At 38.2% G+C, this 17,536-nt stretch overlaps 2 protein-coding genes across 2 annotated transcripts; both read left to right on the top strand.

Moving 5' to 3' along the window:
• Positions 1–2,619: 2,619 nt before the first annotated feature.
• On the top strand, positions 2,620–4,434 carry LOC107729568 (gastrula zinc finger protein XlCGF57.1-like). The gene has a single exon (XM_016540141.1). It carries the CDS (start codon positions 2,661–2,663, stop codon positions 4,185–4,187), a length of 1,527 nt encoding a protein of 508 aa, XP_016395627.1. The 5' UTR covers positions 2,620–2,660; the 3' UTR covers positions 4,188–4,434.
• Positions 4,435–10,919: 6,485 nt separating this feature from the next.
• On the top strand, positions 10,920–15,011 carry LOC107729560 (gastrula zinc finger protein XlCGF57.1-like). Its single transcript, XM_016540128.1, has 2 exons — positions 10,920–11,179; positions 13,342–15,011. The coding sequence occupies exons 1-2, from the start codon at positions 11,080–11,082 to the stop codon at positions 14,934–14,936; spliced, it is 1,695 nt and encodes a 564-aa protein (XP_016395614.1). The 5' UTR covers positions 10,920–11,079; the 3' UTR covers positions 14,937–15,011.
• The last annotated feature ends 2,525 nt before the right edge of the window (positions 15,012–17,536 follow it).

The following is a 17,536-nucleotide window of genomic DNA, read 5'->3' as shown; positions in this document are numbered from 1 at the left end:
ATTCATTCAATTTTGAATGTTAAAAATGGATATTTAAAGTTACTGAGCAGTTACACCTGCTTCATTTAATTTTTTTATCACAGGAATGGACAAAACAACTCCATTATGGCTTTTAAGTCCTAAGGCTTATCTATCTATCTATCTATCTATCTGTCTGTCTGTCTTTAGATTTTTAAAAAAAAACTCTGTTTGTTACATGTATTAAAAAAGAATACCCGTTTTGGCAAGTATTCTAGTAAACACAGTCAATTATGTCTTAAATGAATGTAAACAGCTGAGAAAAAAAACGGATGTGTGTCAGTATTAGGTCAGTGCATTTGGTCTTAAAGAGACAGCAGCCAATAAATTAGTTTTGTAACGTGAGCCCACACTTTCAAACGTTTCACTCTTGCCGCGATGACTGATTGCACGCAAACACACACCACACATGCGCATGGACATCACACGCACGTCGAGCAAACCTCGGCCACATCATTCAGTGATGGGAAATGACAAGCAGCAGCTTCTAATTCGTTGTTAACATTGAAGTATACGGAGATTGCAAAACCTGCGAAACAACGCAAGTATTAATAACAGTATCGTTTGTCCTGAAGCTTATCGGTATTCCGGTATCGACCCAATTACGTACCGGTCCAAAAAAATACCGGTTCTCAGTAGCCATCCCTATTTGTAACTGTGTTTTGTTGTATTCATCTATGCTTGTAATTTGTGTAATTGTTCTTGTTTTATTACTAACTTTATTAAAGCTAGTAGTTTTGCTGTGGTATAGAAGTACTTAAAGTAAGCTTTCACTAATTTTCTTTTTTTTTTTTGCTGATCCGAAAAATGATCCGATCCGTGACTCAAAATAATATGATCCGAACCTTGAGTTTTGTGATCCATTGCACCACTAGAATTAACCAGAATGTATGTAATTAATGACATATGCGGATGCAGAAGTCTAATATCAACAAAGAGATAGGAAGAGACAAGATATATGAAACCAAATAAATACACGATTATAATCATACATGTTCTTCAAACAGTCTCTGGTATTTTCATAAGAATACGTAGGCTTTAGCATCTCATATAAATCTATAAATAACATATTTCTGCCTCATAGGGTGATAAGAATCCCCATTAGCACGCTTGTGTAACCCCACCGGTTCTATACTCCCCTCGCTCGCTCTGAGTGGAAACCAACATTTCTGGCATGGGAGACGGGCACGCTAACGAGGACGCTAAAGACTGCAGCCTCTGGTGTCAATCACTAGTGCGCCTTTTGAGATCAGGGGAATGAGGTTTACCCACACAGCAATTACCAGCTGGCCTCCGTTACACCCCCCCTTACTAAAGCTTCCTCTTATCCAGGTCATCTGAGTGGAAACCAACATTTCTGGCATGGGAGACGGGCACGCTAACGAGGACGCTAAAGACTGCAGCCTCTGGTGTCAATCACTAGTGCGCCTTTTGAGATCAGGGGAATGAGGTTTACCCACACAGCAATTACCAGCTGGCCTCCGTTACACCCCCCCCTTACTAAAGCTTACTCTTATCCAGGTCAAGGGACCGATGTGACCCCTTTGGGTATTACTCCCTGAGCTCCGAGCAGGATTTGAACTGGCGTTACCGGCATTGGAGGCGTTTTCTCATGTTAATTCTGGTTTTTTAACCCCTATCACGTGTCTCCTCTTTCCTGTTATGGCCATACATTTTGTGTATGATTGTCACGAAGTGTTGGTTGGCCATTTGGTTCCACAGAATGGTTATGTTTTGGGAACAATGGAGGGTCTTCTTCTTTGATCAATTTCCAGACCCAGTTGAGAATGACCAGATATAAGGGAAGACAGTGGACTCAGACGATCAGGCACCGCTGATTAGTTTTTATGACCTATCACTGACTTAATGGGGAATCTCCTTGATCTTAAGGAGTGTTCATTTGGTGTTGTGTCCATTTGTTGGACTCTGGTTCATGGTAAATCCTACAGCGTCTTGAGATCAGAGGAGTAAGGTTTTACCCGCACAGCTCTTATTATCTGGCATCCGTTGCACTCCCCCAGTAAACCTCACTCCCATCCGGGTCACGGCACCAATCTAACCCCTTCGGGTTTTACTCCCCTCACTCACACCAAGCGGGATTTGAACTGGTGTTACCAGCATGGGAGACGGGCATGTTAACAAGGACGCTAAAGACCACAGCATCTAGTGTCAGTTGCTAGTGCGCCTTAGCATTAGTCTTACTCCCCTCACTCTTTCTGAGTGGGATTTGAACCAGTGTTTCCAGCGTGGGAGGTGAGTGCACTAACAAGGACTCTTAAGACAGCTTCTAGCATCAGTTGCTAGTGCGCCTCTTGAGGTCAGGGGAGTGAGGTTTTACCCACAGTTCACACCTCCATTACACTCGCTTTTGGCCGACTGTGGAAACGCGGCTAATGTGACCACATGCATCCCTAACCACCCATGAATGTGGTTTGAATTTTGTTTCCTGTTTACACCTATTTTGACAAATAAAGAATGACATTTAGTATATCAAGGACCTCTGACGCTTTCTGCTGTTAAACTTACTTTAGCTCAATCTCACCTTAATTATCCTTGAACTGATTTTTGACATTGATATTTTAATGTTTATTTTAGATCAGAATGAACAGAAAGAAGATTCTGTCACTTGGCATGAATGTGGGATGCATTTCTTTGAGCAAGAAAGTCTTGAGGAGCACATGAGAATTGACACTGAAGAGAAACCATTCATCTGCCCTCAATGTGGAAAAAGTTTCACAGTGAAACAAAAGCTCGAGGCTCATTTAAGGATTCACACTGGAGAGAAACCATTCACTTGCCCTCAGTGTGGAAAAAGTTTCACACAACAAGGTCAGCTTAATATTCACATGAGAAGTCACAGTGGAGAGAAACCTTTCATCTGTCCTCAATGTGATAAGAGTTTCACATCGAAACAAAGCCTTAAAAGTCACATGAGAATTCACACTGGAGAAAAACCTTTTACCTGCCCTCAGTGTGAAATGAGCTTCACACAGCAAGGATACCTTATACGTCACATAAGAACTCATACTGGTGAGAAACCTTTCACCTGCCCTCAATGTGGAAAGAGTTACAAAGTCAAACAAAGCCTCGAGAGTCACTTGAGAGTTCACACTGGAGAAAAGCCATTCGTCTGCCCTCAGTGTGGAAAGGGTTTCACAGCAAAACAGTGTCTTAAAAGTCACATGAGCATTCACATTGGAGAGAAACCTTTCACCTGCTCCATCTGTGGGATGAGCTTCACACAACATCAAAGTCTTAAACGTCACATGTTCACTCACACTGGAGAGAAGCCTTTCATTTGCCCTGAATGTGGAAAAAGTTTTGCAGTGAAACAAAGCCTTGAGAGTCACACGAGAATTCACACCGGAGAGAGACCTTTCACCTGCTCTGAATGTGGAAAGAGTTGCACAGTAAAACAAAACCTGGAGAGTCACATGAGAATTCACACTGGAGTGAAGCCTTTCTCCTGCCCTCAGTGTGGAAAGAGATTCACAGTGAAACAAAGCCTCGAGAGCCACATGACCATTCACACTGGAGAGAAACCTTGCACCTGCTCCGAGTGTGGAAAGAGTTTCACAATGAAGCAAAAGCTTGAGAGACACATGAAAATTCACACTGAAGAGAAACTTTACATCTGCCCTTTATGTGGGAACAGTTTCACAATGAAAACCAACCTTGAGAGACACATGAAAATTCACACTGAAGAGAAGCCTTTCACCTGCTTTGTGTGTGGAAAGAGTTTTAGAATAAAACAAAACCTTGATAGTCACATGAGAGTTCACACTGGGCTGAAGCCCTTCATCTGCTGTGAATGTGGGAAAAGTTTCACTGTGAAACAAAGCCTTGAGAGTCACATGAAACTTCACAATGAAGCAACGGCGTTCACCTGCTCCGAGTGTGGAAAGAGTTTCACAGTGAAACAAAACCTTGAGAATCACATGAGAATTCACACTGGAGAAAAGCCTTTCGCCTGCCCTCAGTGTGGAAAGAGTTTCACACAACACGTACACCTTAAACGCCACATGAGAATTCATTTTGACAGAGTCGAGGAATCTTCTCTGCTGTCTCCTGTGTACACCATCCATCCAGATGAAGTGATAGCAGTCATAGCGTACCAGGACACCCACCAGCTGTCGGAGGAGAGTGATGTAGTCAATCTGTTTATATGATTATTTGGCCGTGAGTGATAAGAGACCAATGGGACAATTGGTCAGGATGCCACTTTTACACCCCTACTCTTAATGAGTAAGTGTTTCTGTTGTTCATTATAATGGGAGATGCAGTGTTTCCCCTTCATTTTAAATTTACACAATTATTCTACATATTTTGAATGTTTGTTATACCTTGTTTGCTTATAATGATTTATGCAATGTTTTTCTAATCATGTATAACCTAATATACAAAGAATAACATTTAAAGGGATAGTTAACCAAAAATCAAGATTTGCTGTTAGTTAACTCACCCTCAGGCCATCCCAGATGTAGGTGACTTTTTTTCTTCAGTAGAACAGTAAAGAAGATTTTTAGGAGAAACCGTTGTCCTTCGCGATTCATACACTGCACGTCTGTGGCTGCCTAGTCTCATGTGCGGGCACACACTCACACGTAAGCTGATGATGCTGTTCGTTTACAATGGAGAGGGAGGGCATGTGTGAGAGCTGAGAAGGATGGAGGACGCAGCGGCACAACCATAAGCCTTGGTGGGAATGAGGACTCTCGAAACGTGGTGTTTGTACAATGACAACAGAGGTCAAATGAATCTATCTGGATCAAAAGGCCAGAAATCTGGGAAAAGTCAATGGGATTGTACCAGCAAATCTTTTTAAATTGGTTCCAGCATCCAGGATAAGCACAGGTAAGTACCATTTTGAAGAACAGTAAAACACACGTGCCCTCACTCTCCATTGTAAACAAATAGCATCATCAGTTTACATGTAAGTTTGTGCCTTACGTCATTATGCAACAGGAAGTTCATGCTCCAGCGAGTTGTGAATGCACTGAGAACTGTTTGCCAAGGTTGTGGTTTAAAAATAATAATTTTGAAAATAATGTTCATTTTATTGCACAGGCCATAAGACCTCAATGTATCGTCAGGAGCCACGGGTATTGATTTGGTCTTCTCTGTGTATGTTTTTTTAACGCTCAAAAACTGTCAGCCACAAACGTGCAGTGTATATGAATTGCCAAGGACAACAGTTTCACAAAAAAATCTTCTTTACTGTGCTACTTAGGGGAAAAAAAAGTTCAAGTCAGACCTTTTCATTTTTGGGTGACCTGTCCCTAAAAGTTTCATTGATCTGTGAAAAGCAGAACTGTAACAGATGGAAAGTGCTCATTTTACATTCATTTACCCAACAAACAACTGGTTGTTATTTAAAGTAGGTCTGGGTAAAATGCATTACAAATCATAATCATGTACAACTCAAACCACTACACTACAATGATTCTTCCATCTGTTCTTCTCTGCATGCTTGAGATAAGAAGTCTCTTCATGACCACACTGTTAAGCAGAAAATTCCTATAACCTTTTATTGATATAAGAACATGTATGTGCTTCTGTTTAGATACAGTCAGAGCTTTGACCAACACAAGTATCTAAGGTTTTTCAATAAACTGCTCATTTCTTATCACTTCATTTCCCACCTCATGCTCTTCTCCTGCTACAGAAGAGTTAACTTGACAGTACATTTGAATAATTTTGAATGGCAGAAATGGCAGAATGGCAGGGAGGCAATGACAACTTCTAAAATGTCCGGCCCAGTTTTTCCTGACTGAACTGTTGCAAAACAGAAAGTCGATGTTAGTTGTTTATCACTTTCATTCAGAGATTTAAACGAGTCAAAATGTACTTTGGCGTTGTTTCATCCTGTTGTGACTGATGTATTGTATATATAAGTGAAACGGCTTTCTTGATTTTGTCCATGTGAAATTGACTGGAGCATTGTTGTTTGCTATTGCTGTGATCTCATGAGTGACAGGTTGCTGGAGGAGAGCGGTTATTGTACACACATAAGAGAAGAGATGTGTTGCAAGGGGTAGGGAAAGTTATTTTGATTAAAAATTAAAAGAGCACATGAATTGTAAATAATAATAATCATTTAGTATAATTATAATAAGTAATTTTAAATATTAGAATAAACATTGCATTCTTCAATAATATTGTTCATTTTGATTTAATGGTGACTTTAATATTTATATAATAATACTGTCATCAAATATTCTATTATATGAGACTTTGCAGTCTCAAGATTGAGACATTAATGATCAAAATATTTTATACTTTTTTTTTTTTTATAAATTACTTGATTTAAATCAGACTAACAATTTAGCTATTGTTTTTATTCACAAAATGTAAGAAGGAACAGGGATGGGATAAATGCAGAGCACTAATTCCGAGTATGGGTCACCATACTTGGCCACATGTCACGTCACTTTTCACTTTTTCACTTTTCACTTTTCAATATTACAGCGAGAATAAAAGTTACTCCTTCTTTCTTTGTGTGAACATTTGGGCGGCGTTATGCATATCTTCCCACATAGTGAGGTAGATATGTGGGGGCGTGTTCGAACGAGCCGTTTTAGGTAGGTGTGGCTAACTCTTAACTTTTATAAAGAATATCTCTTTGGATTTGAGACTTTAGTCTTTGCAACTTTACAGATCTTCTTTATGCACCAAGAGCTTGTAACACTCTAAAGAGAAAGGAAAACATGAAATCGCATCATTTGACCCCTTTAAAAAAATGAAACATTACAAATGTAAAGTCAGATTTAATGGTTTAAAAACAACGATTAGATTTAGATTTTCAAAACCATGAATAAAAATGCATAATGCTTATATTTACATCAGAGTCCTAGTTGCAGATGACTGTTACAGACTGTAACAATATGAATTTCAGCGTACATTAGCTGTGTTTGTGTGAATGTGTGTGTTGGTGTGTGAGCCCTGTGATGGACAGCCCATATGTCCAGAGTGTTTCCCCGGGATAGACCCCAGCCCCCCACGATCCTACAGAGGATAAGAGGTTTGGAGAATGGACGGACGGATTATCTGTGTGATTATCCGTTTCGAGGGCTGTTGCTATGTAGAGATTGATATATGTCGTCTGCTCAGAATCAAGATGGCCATCGTAGGACTTGCAGGTTGTAACGCGTCAAACTGATCCAGACAAAGCTTTTCTTAGGCAATGTAAATGAGTAATTAATGTAAATTACGACTGTCAATTCCTACCCAAATTTTTGTCAGAAAAAAAAAAACATTATTCCATCTTATTTTGTATGTGCACTGAATAGAGTCATAGAACATTCCAAAAAAATTTAAAATACATTTGACCTGGTCATATTTTATACCATCATGCCGTTTTTAAATGTTTTATTCCAATGTAGCCTATAGATTATTTTAACACCTAACCTGTCTCACAAAAGTTGCAGTTTGTTCTGGTTTTGTTTTCTTATTAAACGTGTGTGTTGTTGTTTTGTTTTATTGTATTGACTATTTAATTAAAACATGTTGTCATCACCTCTCTTTCCAGTTTTATTTTCACCCTGACACTATAAAATATCCCTATGTTTACTGGAATGTTTCTAAAGCAGGGAAATACTGTACAATATGTCAAAATAATGGAAAGCACTTAATATTCATCAAAACAAAACAGTTTGTTTAACGCAACATAGGTTATACAATATATTCTTAGATAAGCTGTATTATTACATTAATATTTAAAGGGGTCATATGATGCGATTTCAATTTTTCCTTACGTTTCAGAATAGGCGGGGCATAGAGGAGAAACAATAATGTACAGTATATGGAAAATAATGTGTTTTTTTTTTACCTTAAACCACATAAACACATTGCATTACACCAAATAAACAAAATAATGTTCTTTTTATCAACGTCATATGACCCCTTTAACATGTCCATAATGTTGCTGCGGAAATTAATTGTTAATAATTTTCTTATAGTATGCCCAATGGTTGAAAGGTGGGAGGATGTCATCTGTGCCCAGTTTTTGCAAATGCTTATTATTGAATTCATAGATCCAGCCTAAAACAACTTTATTGCCAGTCGCCAACTGTGAGCTTTTCCCTGGTTCTGGTCTCTGCTCCTCGGCATGTCTGTGCATGGCCCTGCACAAGATAACAAGCTTGACTGATTAGAGACCATGCACAGGTTTTCTGCAATGGGGTTTCCACAAACCAGCTGCATGACTCAGATTCTTTAGAGGGCCTAAAATACTACACTAATCCCTACTTTGTGGAATGTAACTGAATGAACCGAGATCAGTTAAAGCCACTGGTTCATGGGTTCACCAGATCAACGTCCTCTAGCGGCGAACTTCGAAATTTCGAAACGGCAGTGACGTAATGAAGACTCGTTTGCGGAATTCACTCGCACTGAACCATTCGAATCAAAAGATTCATAAACGTTTCGAAGCCTCACGAGTCACGAAGCAGCGTTCGAAAGCAGACATCAGTACACAAAAACTGCATGTAGAATCTGTTACAGAAGAGAGTGAATCTAAACTGACTGATGAAGCGATCTGCGAAGTAAACGGGGTCGAGTATTTCCTTGTGATAAAGATGGAGCAGCGTGTAAACAGTCAGATCACAGAAACAACAGATGTGCAGACGAAAACCTGCCAGTCCTCACCTAGACAAGAGCAGAAGAATAAAAGTCAGAGTAAGTTTGTTGTTTGTCACTTACAGAGTCAAGTTAGCAGATTGTTAGTTGTTGATTGCGACTAATTAAAACCATGTGCCGCATCAAATCAAATCATACCCAGCTTCCCAATGTGCATACTATCAACCCTATCTGCCCTAAATAGTATTGAAAATTACTAATATCACATAGAATTTAGGATGGATAGTATGCACATTGGGACGCAGGCATAGTTGGGAATTTGTCAGACCAACTATATTTTAAAATTAGACCATCATAATGTAAAGTATAGAAACAAACTGACAGGCCCGAAAAACAGCATGTTTCTGCTTCCACTCAAAATAGGCATTTTCAAAATTATATAATAAATGATCTGAAGATTTTGAGCTGAAACTTCACAGACACATTCTGGGGACACCAGAGACTTATATTACATATTGTAAAAAGGGGCATAATATGTCTCCTGTAAACTATTTGTGTTGAGAGAATTGTATGATGTCTTTGTGTGTGTTGTGTTGAGTGAAAGCATAATATATAATAATATAATATATGCAGAATCAATATTTTACCTGAGAGCGTGGTTTGTGATGTGTCCACTCCACACAAGCGTGAATGTGTGACCTGTGAAAAGTAAGGTCATCGTGGCACTTACACCGGTTATGCTCTTATTTGTGACTTATTACATCCTCCAAATAAATCTATTTTTTTCACGTGTCAGCCCCATTTAGCTATGATTTTAAATTTGAGCTGTAAGTACCAAATTAGCAAATCCTGTTAGTTTAGTTCTCTTTATGATATATTTTATGATGCATCGGCATGTTATAGATCTAGAAATACTTTGAAAAGGGTGGAACCAAAGCGTGTGTAAACATTTGCTAAATGTCAGAAATAGGAATGTGGTATGTTCAGAAGTAGTCACATTAAAAAAGAATTATAAGCTCAGGTACAATATTTTACATTTACATTTAGTCATTTAGCAGACGCTTTTATCCAAATTATACTTTTATACAAATGAGGATAATAGAAGCAATCAAAACCAACAAAAGAGCAATAATAAGCAAGTGCTATGACAAGTCTCGGTTAGCCTAATGCAGTACGCGTAGCAAGGGTTTATATACACACACACACACACATACATACAATAAAAAGAAAACAAGTGGATAGAATAGAGAAAGCTAGTGTTAGAGGGTCTTTTTTGTTAAAGAAACAAGCAGTTAGAAAATGAATATAGAGTGCAAGTATTAGAGGGTCAAGTGTTTTTTTATATAAAACAAATAAAAAACAAATAGATAAAAGAGAATTAGAAAAGAGATAGAGTTAGTGTTGAGTTAGTCAATATTTTAAACTTGCATGTGAAAGGGTTAACATGAACGCAAGTCATAAACCAATGCTGAATTTTGCTTAATTGTTTACTGTCTTGCAAATTCTTTGTAACTTATACTGTCACTTCAGGAGACAATAACATGGGAATGACAGATTTAGCCTTTAATATGTCAAAAATATAACAATGTCCTCTGTTGCATTAGACTGGGTTGCACATCTGTTACTTTGGCTATCTCACTATTATTGTCCTTGACATTGGTCTTATGTTCATTTTAGATCAAAAGAAACTGAAAGAAGATTCTGTCACTTGCCATCAATGTGGGATGTGTTTCGTTTATCAAGCAAGCCGTTCATCTGCCAATTACCAGAGTACAGTTTCCGTTAAAACCAAATAAGTCCCATTATAACCAGAAAAACCATTATAATTCTGTGATGGTGTCTATTGTTTTTTCAGCAGGGTAAGCAGTGTCCCTGAAGAAATACCTCATTGTCCAACTGTAAAGAAGCAAATAGAAAACTCAATATTCACTAAAGATTTTCACACAGCCATCAAAACCAAACAATCCAGTCACAAACACAAACAGGAGATCATTAGTGATTAGTATGTCATGTAAAAGGCTGATAATGACACCTCTTAAACCAATTACTGTCAAATGTTTTCATTAACGTGTAATCTGTTATGTGTAATCTACAAACTAATAAGTACCATTAATTATGAAGTATCTCAATTTTTCATTATACATGCGTGTGTTTGTCATTAAACTGAACATACATTATAAAGCTGCCTCTAGCGGCGAACCATCGACATTTCAAAACGTTTCGAACCAGTGATGAAGACTCGTTTGCTGAAACCACGTGATTTGGTCAGTTTGATTCGTGGTCTGAATCACTGATTCAAAGCAAAAGATTCGGAAACGTTTCGAAGCTTCATGGAGATCATAACTACAGAAACGCTAGGCTTGTTTTAAACCAAATACATTACTGTGTGGTTATATAATGTCTGTTACAAAATAGACAGAATCAAACGCGACTGATTGAGCGATCTATGGAATAAACGGGATCGAACATTTCCTGGTGATAAAGATGGAGAATCGTGAAAACAATCAGACCACAGAAACACCAGATGTGCAGACGAAAACCTGCCAGTCCTCACCTATGCAAGAGCAGAAGAATAAAACGGATGGTAAGGTAATTATGTGTCACTTACAAAGAATCTGTTAATTCTGTTAATTGGTATTACTAATGAAAAACCACGTGCGCCAAATGATTATGCATATGGGAAGATTTGGTTATTTCAGGTATACAAATAAGTTATTTGTCAGAACAACTATATTTTAAAGTTAGTTGATTAAAATTTAACCCTGAGAAACCAAATGCTTTAGAAAAAGCGTTTTTCTTTTTCTTTTTGGATATTTTCTAGACGATTTGTTCTGTGTGATCGTTGGTTCTTGATAAAATGTACAAAATAAAGGGCAAAAACAGAACATCCTTTTACCAGTTATGCAATAAAGGTGCATCCCTACATTCCTGAATGTATAATTATCCTGTTTATTATACAACTTTGGCTACTCAACAAATAAATACACAGGAGGACATCAAAAACTTTACTGAAATGTATTTTATGATCTTGTATATTATTTAAAACTTGCACAAGAATGTTTTGTATTATGTTGTACAAAACCATTAGCCTAGCAACCAGGTGAACACTGCAAAAATATTACATTAATATTGTCACTTAAGTTCTCAATTTCACTGCAGTCAAAAACTGAGAACAATACCACCACTCTATTTACATAATAGGGATGGGCGATACGGGCTTAAAAATATATCTCGATAATTTCTGGTATTTATTGCGATAACGATATCAATGACGATAATTCAGGGAATCTTATGCATCCACCAAGAGACAAAAAAAAATCCTGTTTCTTTAGAGAAAAGTATTATCTTTCCTATTTTTACCCTGGTGTTGGTGAGGAGTATCATAATGTAATGACTATATACTGGAAGCCGGAGGGCGCCCTTGCACAGAAACTCCACATATGCATTGCAGAAGTAATTGCACTGAGGACGCTCCAGGAAATCCCTAATATGGACGAAGGTGTCCACTTATAGCTGTAGCTGAATAAAATGCAGATAGAGAAATTTTAACTGAAATATGAAGACAATAAACATGTGATTGCGACAGTATATGGTTTATCTGTGTTCTTTAAGCAATTTTGGCTATTTTTATAAGAATAAAGTATATTTATAATGCAATGCTAATCGACATAGCCTTTATCACTGTATTAAATACTATAAAATAGTATAATTTCTGCCTCATTCTGTGATATGAAACCACGTCTGATCACAAAGTTATTTCAAACGCTCGACTGATGTTATGAATTTAATTTGGACAAAGAGCATGTCAATGGACCCTTTTCAATAGAGTGTGATGACGCGTTTAACGGTCATCAGCATTGTAAATCCTTTCAAAGTTTTTTATTTTTTTTAAATGTATGCACATTTATAACACTATAATTTGTATTATATCACCTTTACAAAAATAAACAAAAAAAGTAGTTAACGCTAATGCGAGGGTGTTTCTAATGCAGCGTTTTATTGAAAGTCATGAAAACACTATCGTGGAGTTTTTCTTTTGATATTTGAGCAACTGGGAATGCAAAAAATATTTTTGTGGTACTCTCCCATTCACTGCTCTTCAAGTTAACCCAACTATGACGACTTCCGCTGCTGAGAAACCCGGAAATGTGAAAAAGGTCCATAAATGGTATCTTTGTTGGATAACAGGTTTTTAAACAGGCTCATACACATGCAAAACTGTATCGCACTCGTGCTATTGTAGTAGATTTATTCAAGGCTCAGACCGATTTTTTGTCGCACTGTAAGTTATAGCCCTGACCAGTTCCTGACTGTAGAAGGAGCTCCTCGTTTAGCGATATATTCCTCCTCAATTTCATGTCCGCCTTCCGCCATGTCGCTCTGCACAGTCGCACACAGAACTAGACTTTATCGTTATTATCGCGGGTAAGACTAATTTTTACCGGTATAACGCAAATGATAAGATATCGCCCATCCCTAATACATAGATGAATTTTCTTAGGGTACCAACTATTAAAACCATTTGCTTGGTTACTTTCAGTCATGGACAACAATAAATTAAAAAATCTGGCTGCTTGATTTATACATCAAATTGCAGTTTAGGAAAAACATGTCAGTGCCTAAACAATGACCTCCATTGCATTCTGTTATTAAATTGGGTTGCAAATCTATACCTTTTGGCTCAAAATACCATCTTTGTTGTCTTTGAATTGATGTTTGACATTGATCTTTTCATGTTTATTTTAGATCAGATTGAACTGAAAGAAGATTTTTTCACTTGCCATGAATGTGGGATGGATTTCTTTGAGCAAGCAAGTCTTGAGCAGCACATGAGAATTCACACAGAAGAGAAACCGTTCATCTGCCCTCAGTGTGGAAAGAGTTTCACAGTGCAACACAGGCTTGAGACTCATTTAAGAATTCACACTGGAGAGAAACCATTCAGTTGCTCAGAGTGTGGAAAGTGTTTCACGCAACAAGGTCAGATTAAAAGTCACATGAGAAGTCACACTGGAGAGAAACCTTTCACTTGCCCTCAATGTCAAACTAGTTTCACATCGAAACAAAGCCTTAAAAGTCACATTAGAATTCACACTGGAGAGAAACCTTTCACCTGCTCTGAGTGTGGAAAGAGCTTCATAACACAAGGATACCTTAAACGTCACATAAAAACTCACACTGGTGAGAAGCCTTTCACCTGTCCTCAATGTGGAAAGAGTTACAAAGTGCAAGAAAGCCTTGAGAGTCACATAAGAGTTCACACCGGAGAGAGGCCGTTTGTCTGCCCTCAGTGTGGAAAGGGTTTCACAGCAAAACAGTGTCTTAAAAGTCACATGAGCATTCACATTGGAGAGAAACCTTTCACCTGCTCCATCTGTGGGATGAGCTTCACACAACATCAAAGTCTTAAACGTCACATGTGCACTCACACTGGAGAGAAGCCTTTCATTTGCCCTGAATGTGGAAAGAGTTACACAATAAAACAACGCCTTGACATTCACATGAGAATTCACTCGGGAGAGAGACCCTTTTCCTGCTCTCAGTGTAGAAAGAATTTCACAGTAAAACTTAACCTTGATAGACATATGAGAATTCACACTGGAGTGAAGCCTTTTTCCTGCTATCAGTGTGGAAAGAGATTCACAGTGAAACAAAGCCTCGAGAGTCACATGACCATTCACACTGGAAATAAGCCTTTCACCTGCTCCGAGTGTGGAAAGGGTTTCACGAGTAAACCTAAGCTTAGTTATCACATGAGAAATCACTCAGGAGAGAGGCCTTTTATATGTTCTAAGTGTGCAAAAAGTTTCACAGTGAAACAAAACCTTGATATTCACATGAGAATTCACTCTGGAGAGAAACCCTTTTCCTGCTCTCAGTGTGGAAAAAGTTTCACAATGAAACAAAACCTTGACATTCACATGAGAAGTCACACTGATGAGAAGCCTTTCACCTGCTCTCAATGTGGAAAGAGTTACAAAGTGCAGCAAAGCCTTGAGAGTCACATGAGAGTTCACACTGGAGAGAACCCTTTCACTTGCTCCGAGTGTGGAAAGAGTTTCACAGTGAAACAAAGCCTTATGAATCACATGAGAGTTCACACTGGAGAGAAACCTTTCACTTGCTCCGAGTGTGGAAAGAGTTTCACAGTGAAACAAAGCCTTATGAATCACATGAGAATTCACACTGGAGAGAGGCCATTCACCTGCCCTCAGTGTCCGAAGAGCTTCATGCAACATAAACATCTTAAACGTCACATAAAAACTCACACTGGAGAGAAGCTTATTGATAGAGTGGGGGAAATCTCTGCTGTCACCTGTGTGCAGCATCAATCCAAATGAAGTGATGGCAGTCATAGCGTACTAGTACATCCGCCAGCTATCAGAGGAGAGTGATGTAGTCAGTTTGTTTGATTAGGAGACGTGCAATAGATGAATAACAATTTGTTTTAGATATTTTATGTTTAGAAATTTCTATTTTGCGGGAGTCCTGTGAAACAATTTATTCTCCCGTATCCCGCACACACACGAGTGTCTACCCGCCCGAAGTACTCACACATCTTGTCCCGCGCCGCGCTCTGTTGCGTCGGGTCTCGCGGGAGCAGGTCTCTAATCCACTGGCACTTGACTCCACAGTGCGTGAGCTACATCCTTTTTACAATCTCTAGATTATAAATCACTGCATTCTGTCAGCAATGTAACGCGGCAGTAACGTATAGAGACCTCGGCTTGTAACTATACTCTAATTGCTATTTTGAAAATTATAACGCGTTAAATTACTCTTTATTACTAAAAAAGTAATCAAATTACAGTAACGCGTTACTGCCCAACACTGACCAGGACTGATATGAAACCAATTGGGCAATTTGGTCAGGATGCCACGTTTACTCCCCCACTCTTAACAAGCAAATGTTTCTGTTCATTTGTACCAAAAATGCATGGCAGGACTTTATTTTGTGATGATGTGTATGAATATTATACACTGCTTTATTCCATTAAAAATATTAATTGTGATTTTAGATTTCATGGTGACTTTATATCACAAAACACTTGTCAAACACTAAGGCCTGGTTTCACAGACAGGGTTTAGACTAAGCCAGGATTAAGCCATAGTTCAATTAGGACATTTAAGTAATTTTTATAAACATGCCTGAAAAAAAAACATTACTGGTGTCCATCCTGAGACAAAACAAAGGCATTGTTATATTTTAAGATCAATCGGTGCAAGTTTCTTTCAGTTGAAACAGCTCAGACTAACATTTTAGTCTGGGACTAGGCTTGAGCCTTGTCTGTGAAACCGGGGGTAAATGTCTTACCTTGCAGTCTCAGGTTTGAAACATGATACAATCAAAATGTTTTATACTTTTGTTTTTTAAATTAATTACTGAAATGCAGCCTACATTAATAATTTATATTAAACCAATTTAGTTGTTGTACTTATTTTTAAAAATATAAGAACGAACATGACGGTGTACCAATTTAAACTAAACGGGTTTTACCAATATAACAGCCTCATGCGCAAGTTAACCAACAAGGAATTCTAATACCATGTTTTGTTTTGTTTTTTATTTAAACAAAACATTATACAAATACATGAAATTTAACGGTAGATTGGGAAAATTATGAATAAAAATCTATGTAAAATGCTTAAATTTACCCCCAGAGTCCTTCCGTCTGGCAAATACCATTTGAATTTCAAAGTACATTAGCTGTGTCACGTATTCAAGGCTGTTGCTATGTAGAAACCCAGCCTCTGCAGACTGCGGTATACAGCCTGTACTCAATGCAGAATTAAGATGGCCATCGTAGGACATACAGGTTTGGAACACACAAATTGGAATAGTAAATAATAACACAGTCAACACTTTGATCTCGTGATGGAACCCAGGATACTCGTGATGAGGTCACAGTGAGCTAAAAGTGTAACCTCTTGGCCAATCAATGTCTACTTACGTCACGATTAGTACCAGTTGTGCTGTTTAGACCCTGCTCCGGAGTAGGAGCTAATTTGGTTCTCGAAAAAGGCAGTCCGGTACTAAAATCGCACCCAGTTCCTGCGGTGCGAAAACGCCAAAAAGTGGGTAGTTCCACAATTAGTTCTGGTACTATGAAAAGGTTCCCGAGGTGCGAAAGGCCCTATTGTGTGCTCATACTAATGTGAGGTCAAAGTGCACTCACTGCACAGAGACTAGGTACCCAGCATGCATTGCAGCATGAAGCTTTTGATTGTCACCATCGTTGAGATTCATTCATTAATTATTGATGTTTCTCTTTGTTTTTAAATGACACAGCAGTTCAAAATGCTTGTGACTTATGCTTTTAAAATCCTTCATAAATTATTACACAGTTGGATCCTATACTGTATAATCAAAGTGCTATTATAATTAGAAACTTTAGATTAATAACTCCTCACAAAGACTGCATACTGAATCTGGGTGAAGATTGTGTTGTGATCAATAACAAACTGATATCACCTGGTTGCGGTCTCTTTTTGGTATTCCTTGCCGTAACAAATGTGCTTTACAAACACAGTTACAGCAGCCCAAAAAAATAAAATGTTATAAAGTCAAGGGCCCAACTATAGCAAACACTAATCACCTTGATGGTAACATCAAATGAAACAATAAAACATCATCATCTTAATCTCTGTTAATTCTCAATAAGCGCTTTAGCAGATGTCTGACAGAAATAAAGTCAGTCTGGTTAATAATGAGTGAAGCTGGTGATGCTGTTTGTGGAGATGTTTAATACATTTTTTTGTCCCCAATATATACTTCTCCAATCTTTAACTCAATCCAGACACAGACCTGGGCACCCCTGATCTAGAGATCTTGAATACAGAGTAAAAGGGCTGGTACAGCAGAGCATCGCCCCCTAGCGGTGAACCATCGAACTGTCGAAGCGTTTCGGACCAGTGTGTGACGCAGCAACGAGGCCTCGGT

Source organism: Sinocyclocheilus rhinocerous, unplaced genomic scaffold (genome assembly GCF_001515625.1).
Source record: "Sinocyclocheilus rhinocerous isolate Xijiao unplaced genomic scaffold, SAMN03320098_v1.1 scaffold313, whole genome shotgun sequence".
NCBI lineage: Eukaryota > Metazoa > Chordata > Actinopteri > Cypriniformes > Cyprinidae > Sinocyclocheilus > Sinocyclocheilus rhinocerous.
This window is presented reverse-complemented; position numbering and strand designations above follow the sequence as displayed.

Excerpts from the sequence above, each read along its gene's own strand:
- LOC107729568 (XM_016540141.1), top strand. The coding sequence starts at position 2,661 with ATGCATTTCTTTGAGCAAGAAAGTCTTGAGGAGCACATGAGAATTGAC.
- LOC107729560 (XM_016540128.1), top strand. The coding sequence starts at position 11,080 with ATGGAGAATCGTGAAAACAATCAGACCACAGAAACACCAGATGTGCAG. Across the intron at positions 11,180-13,341 it reads GCAGAAGAATAAAACGGATG|ATCAGATTGAACTGAAAGAA; the intron begins GTAAGGTAATTA and ends TGTTTATTTTAG.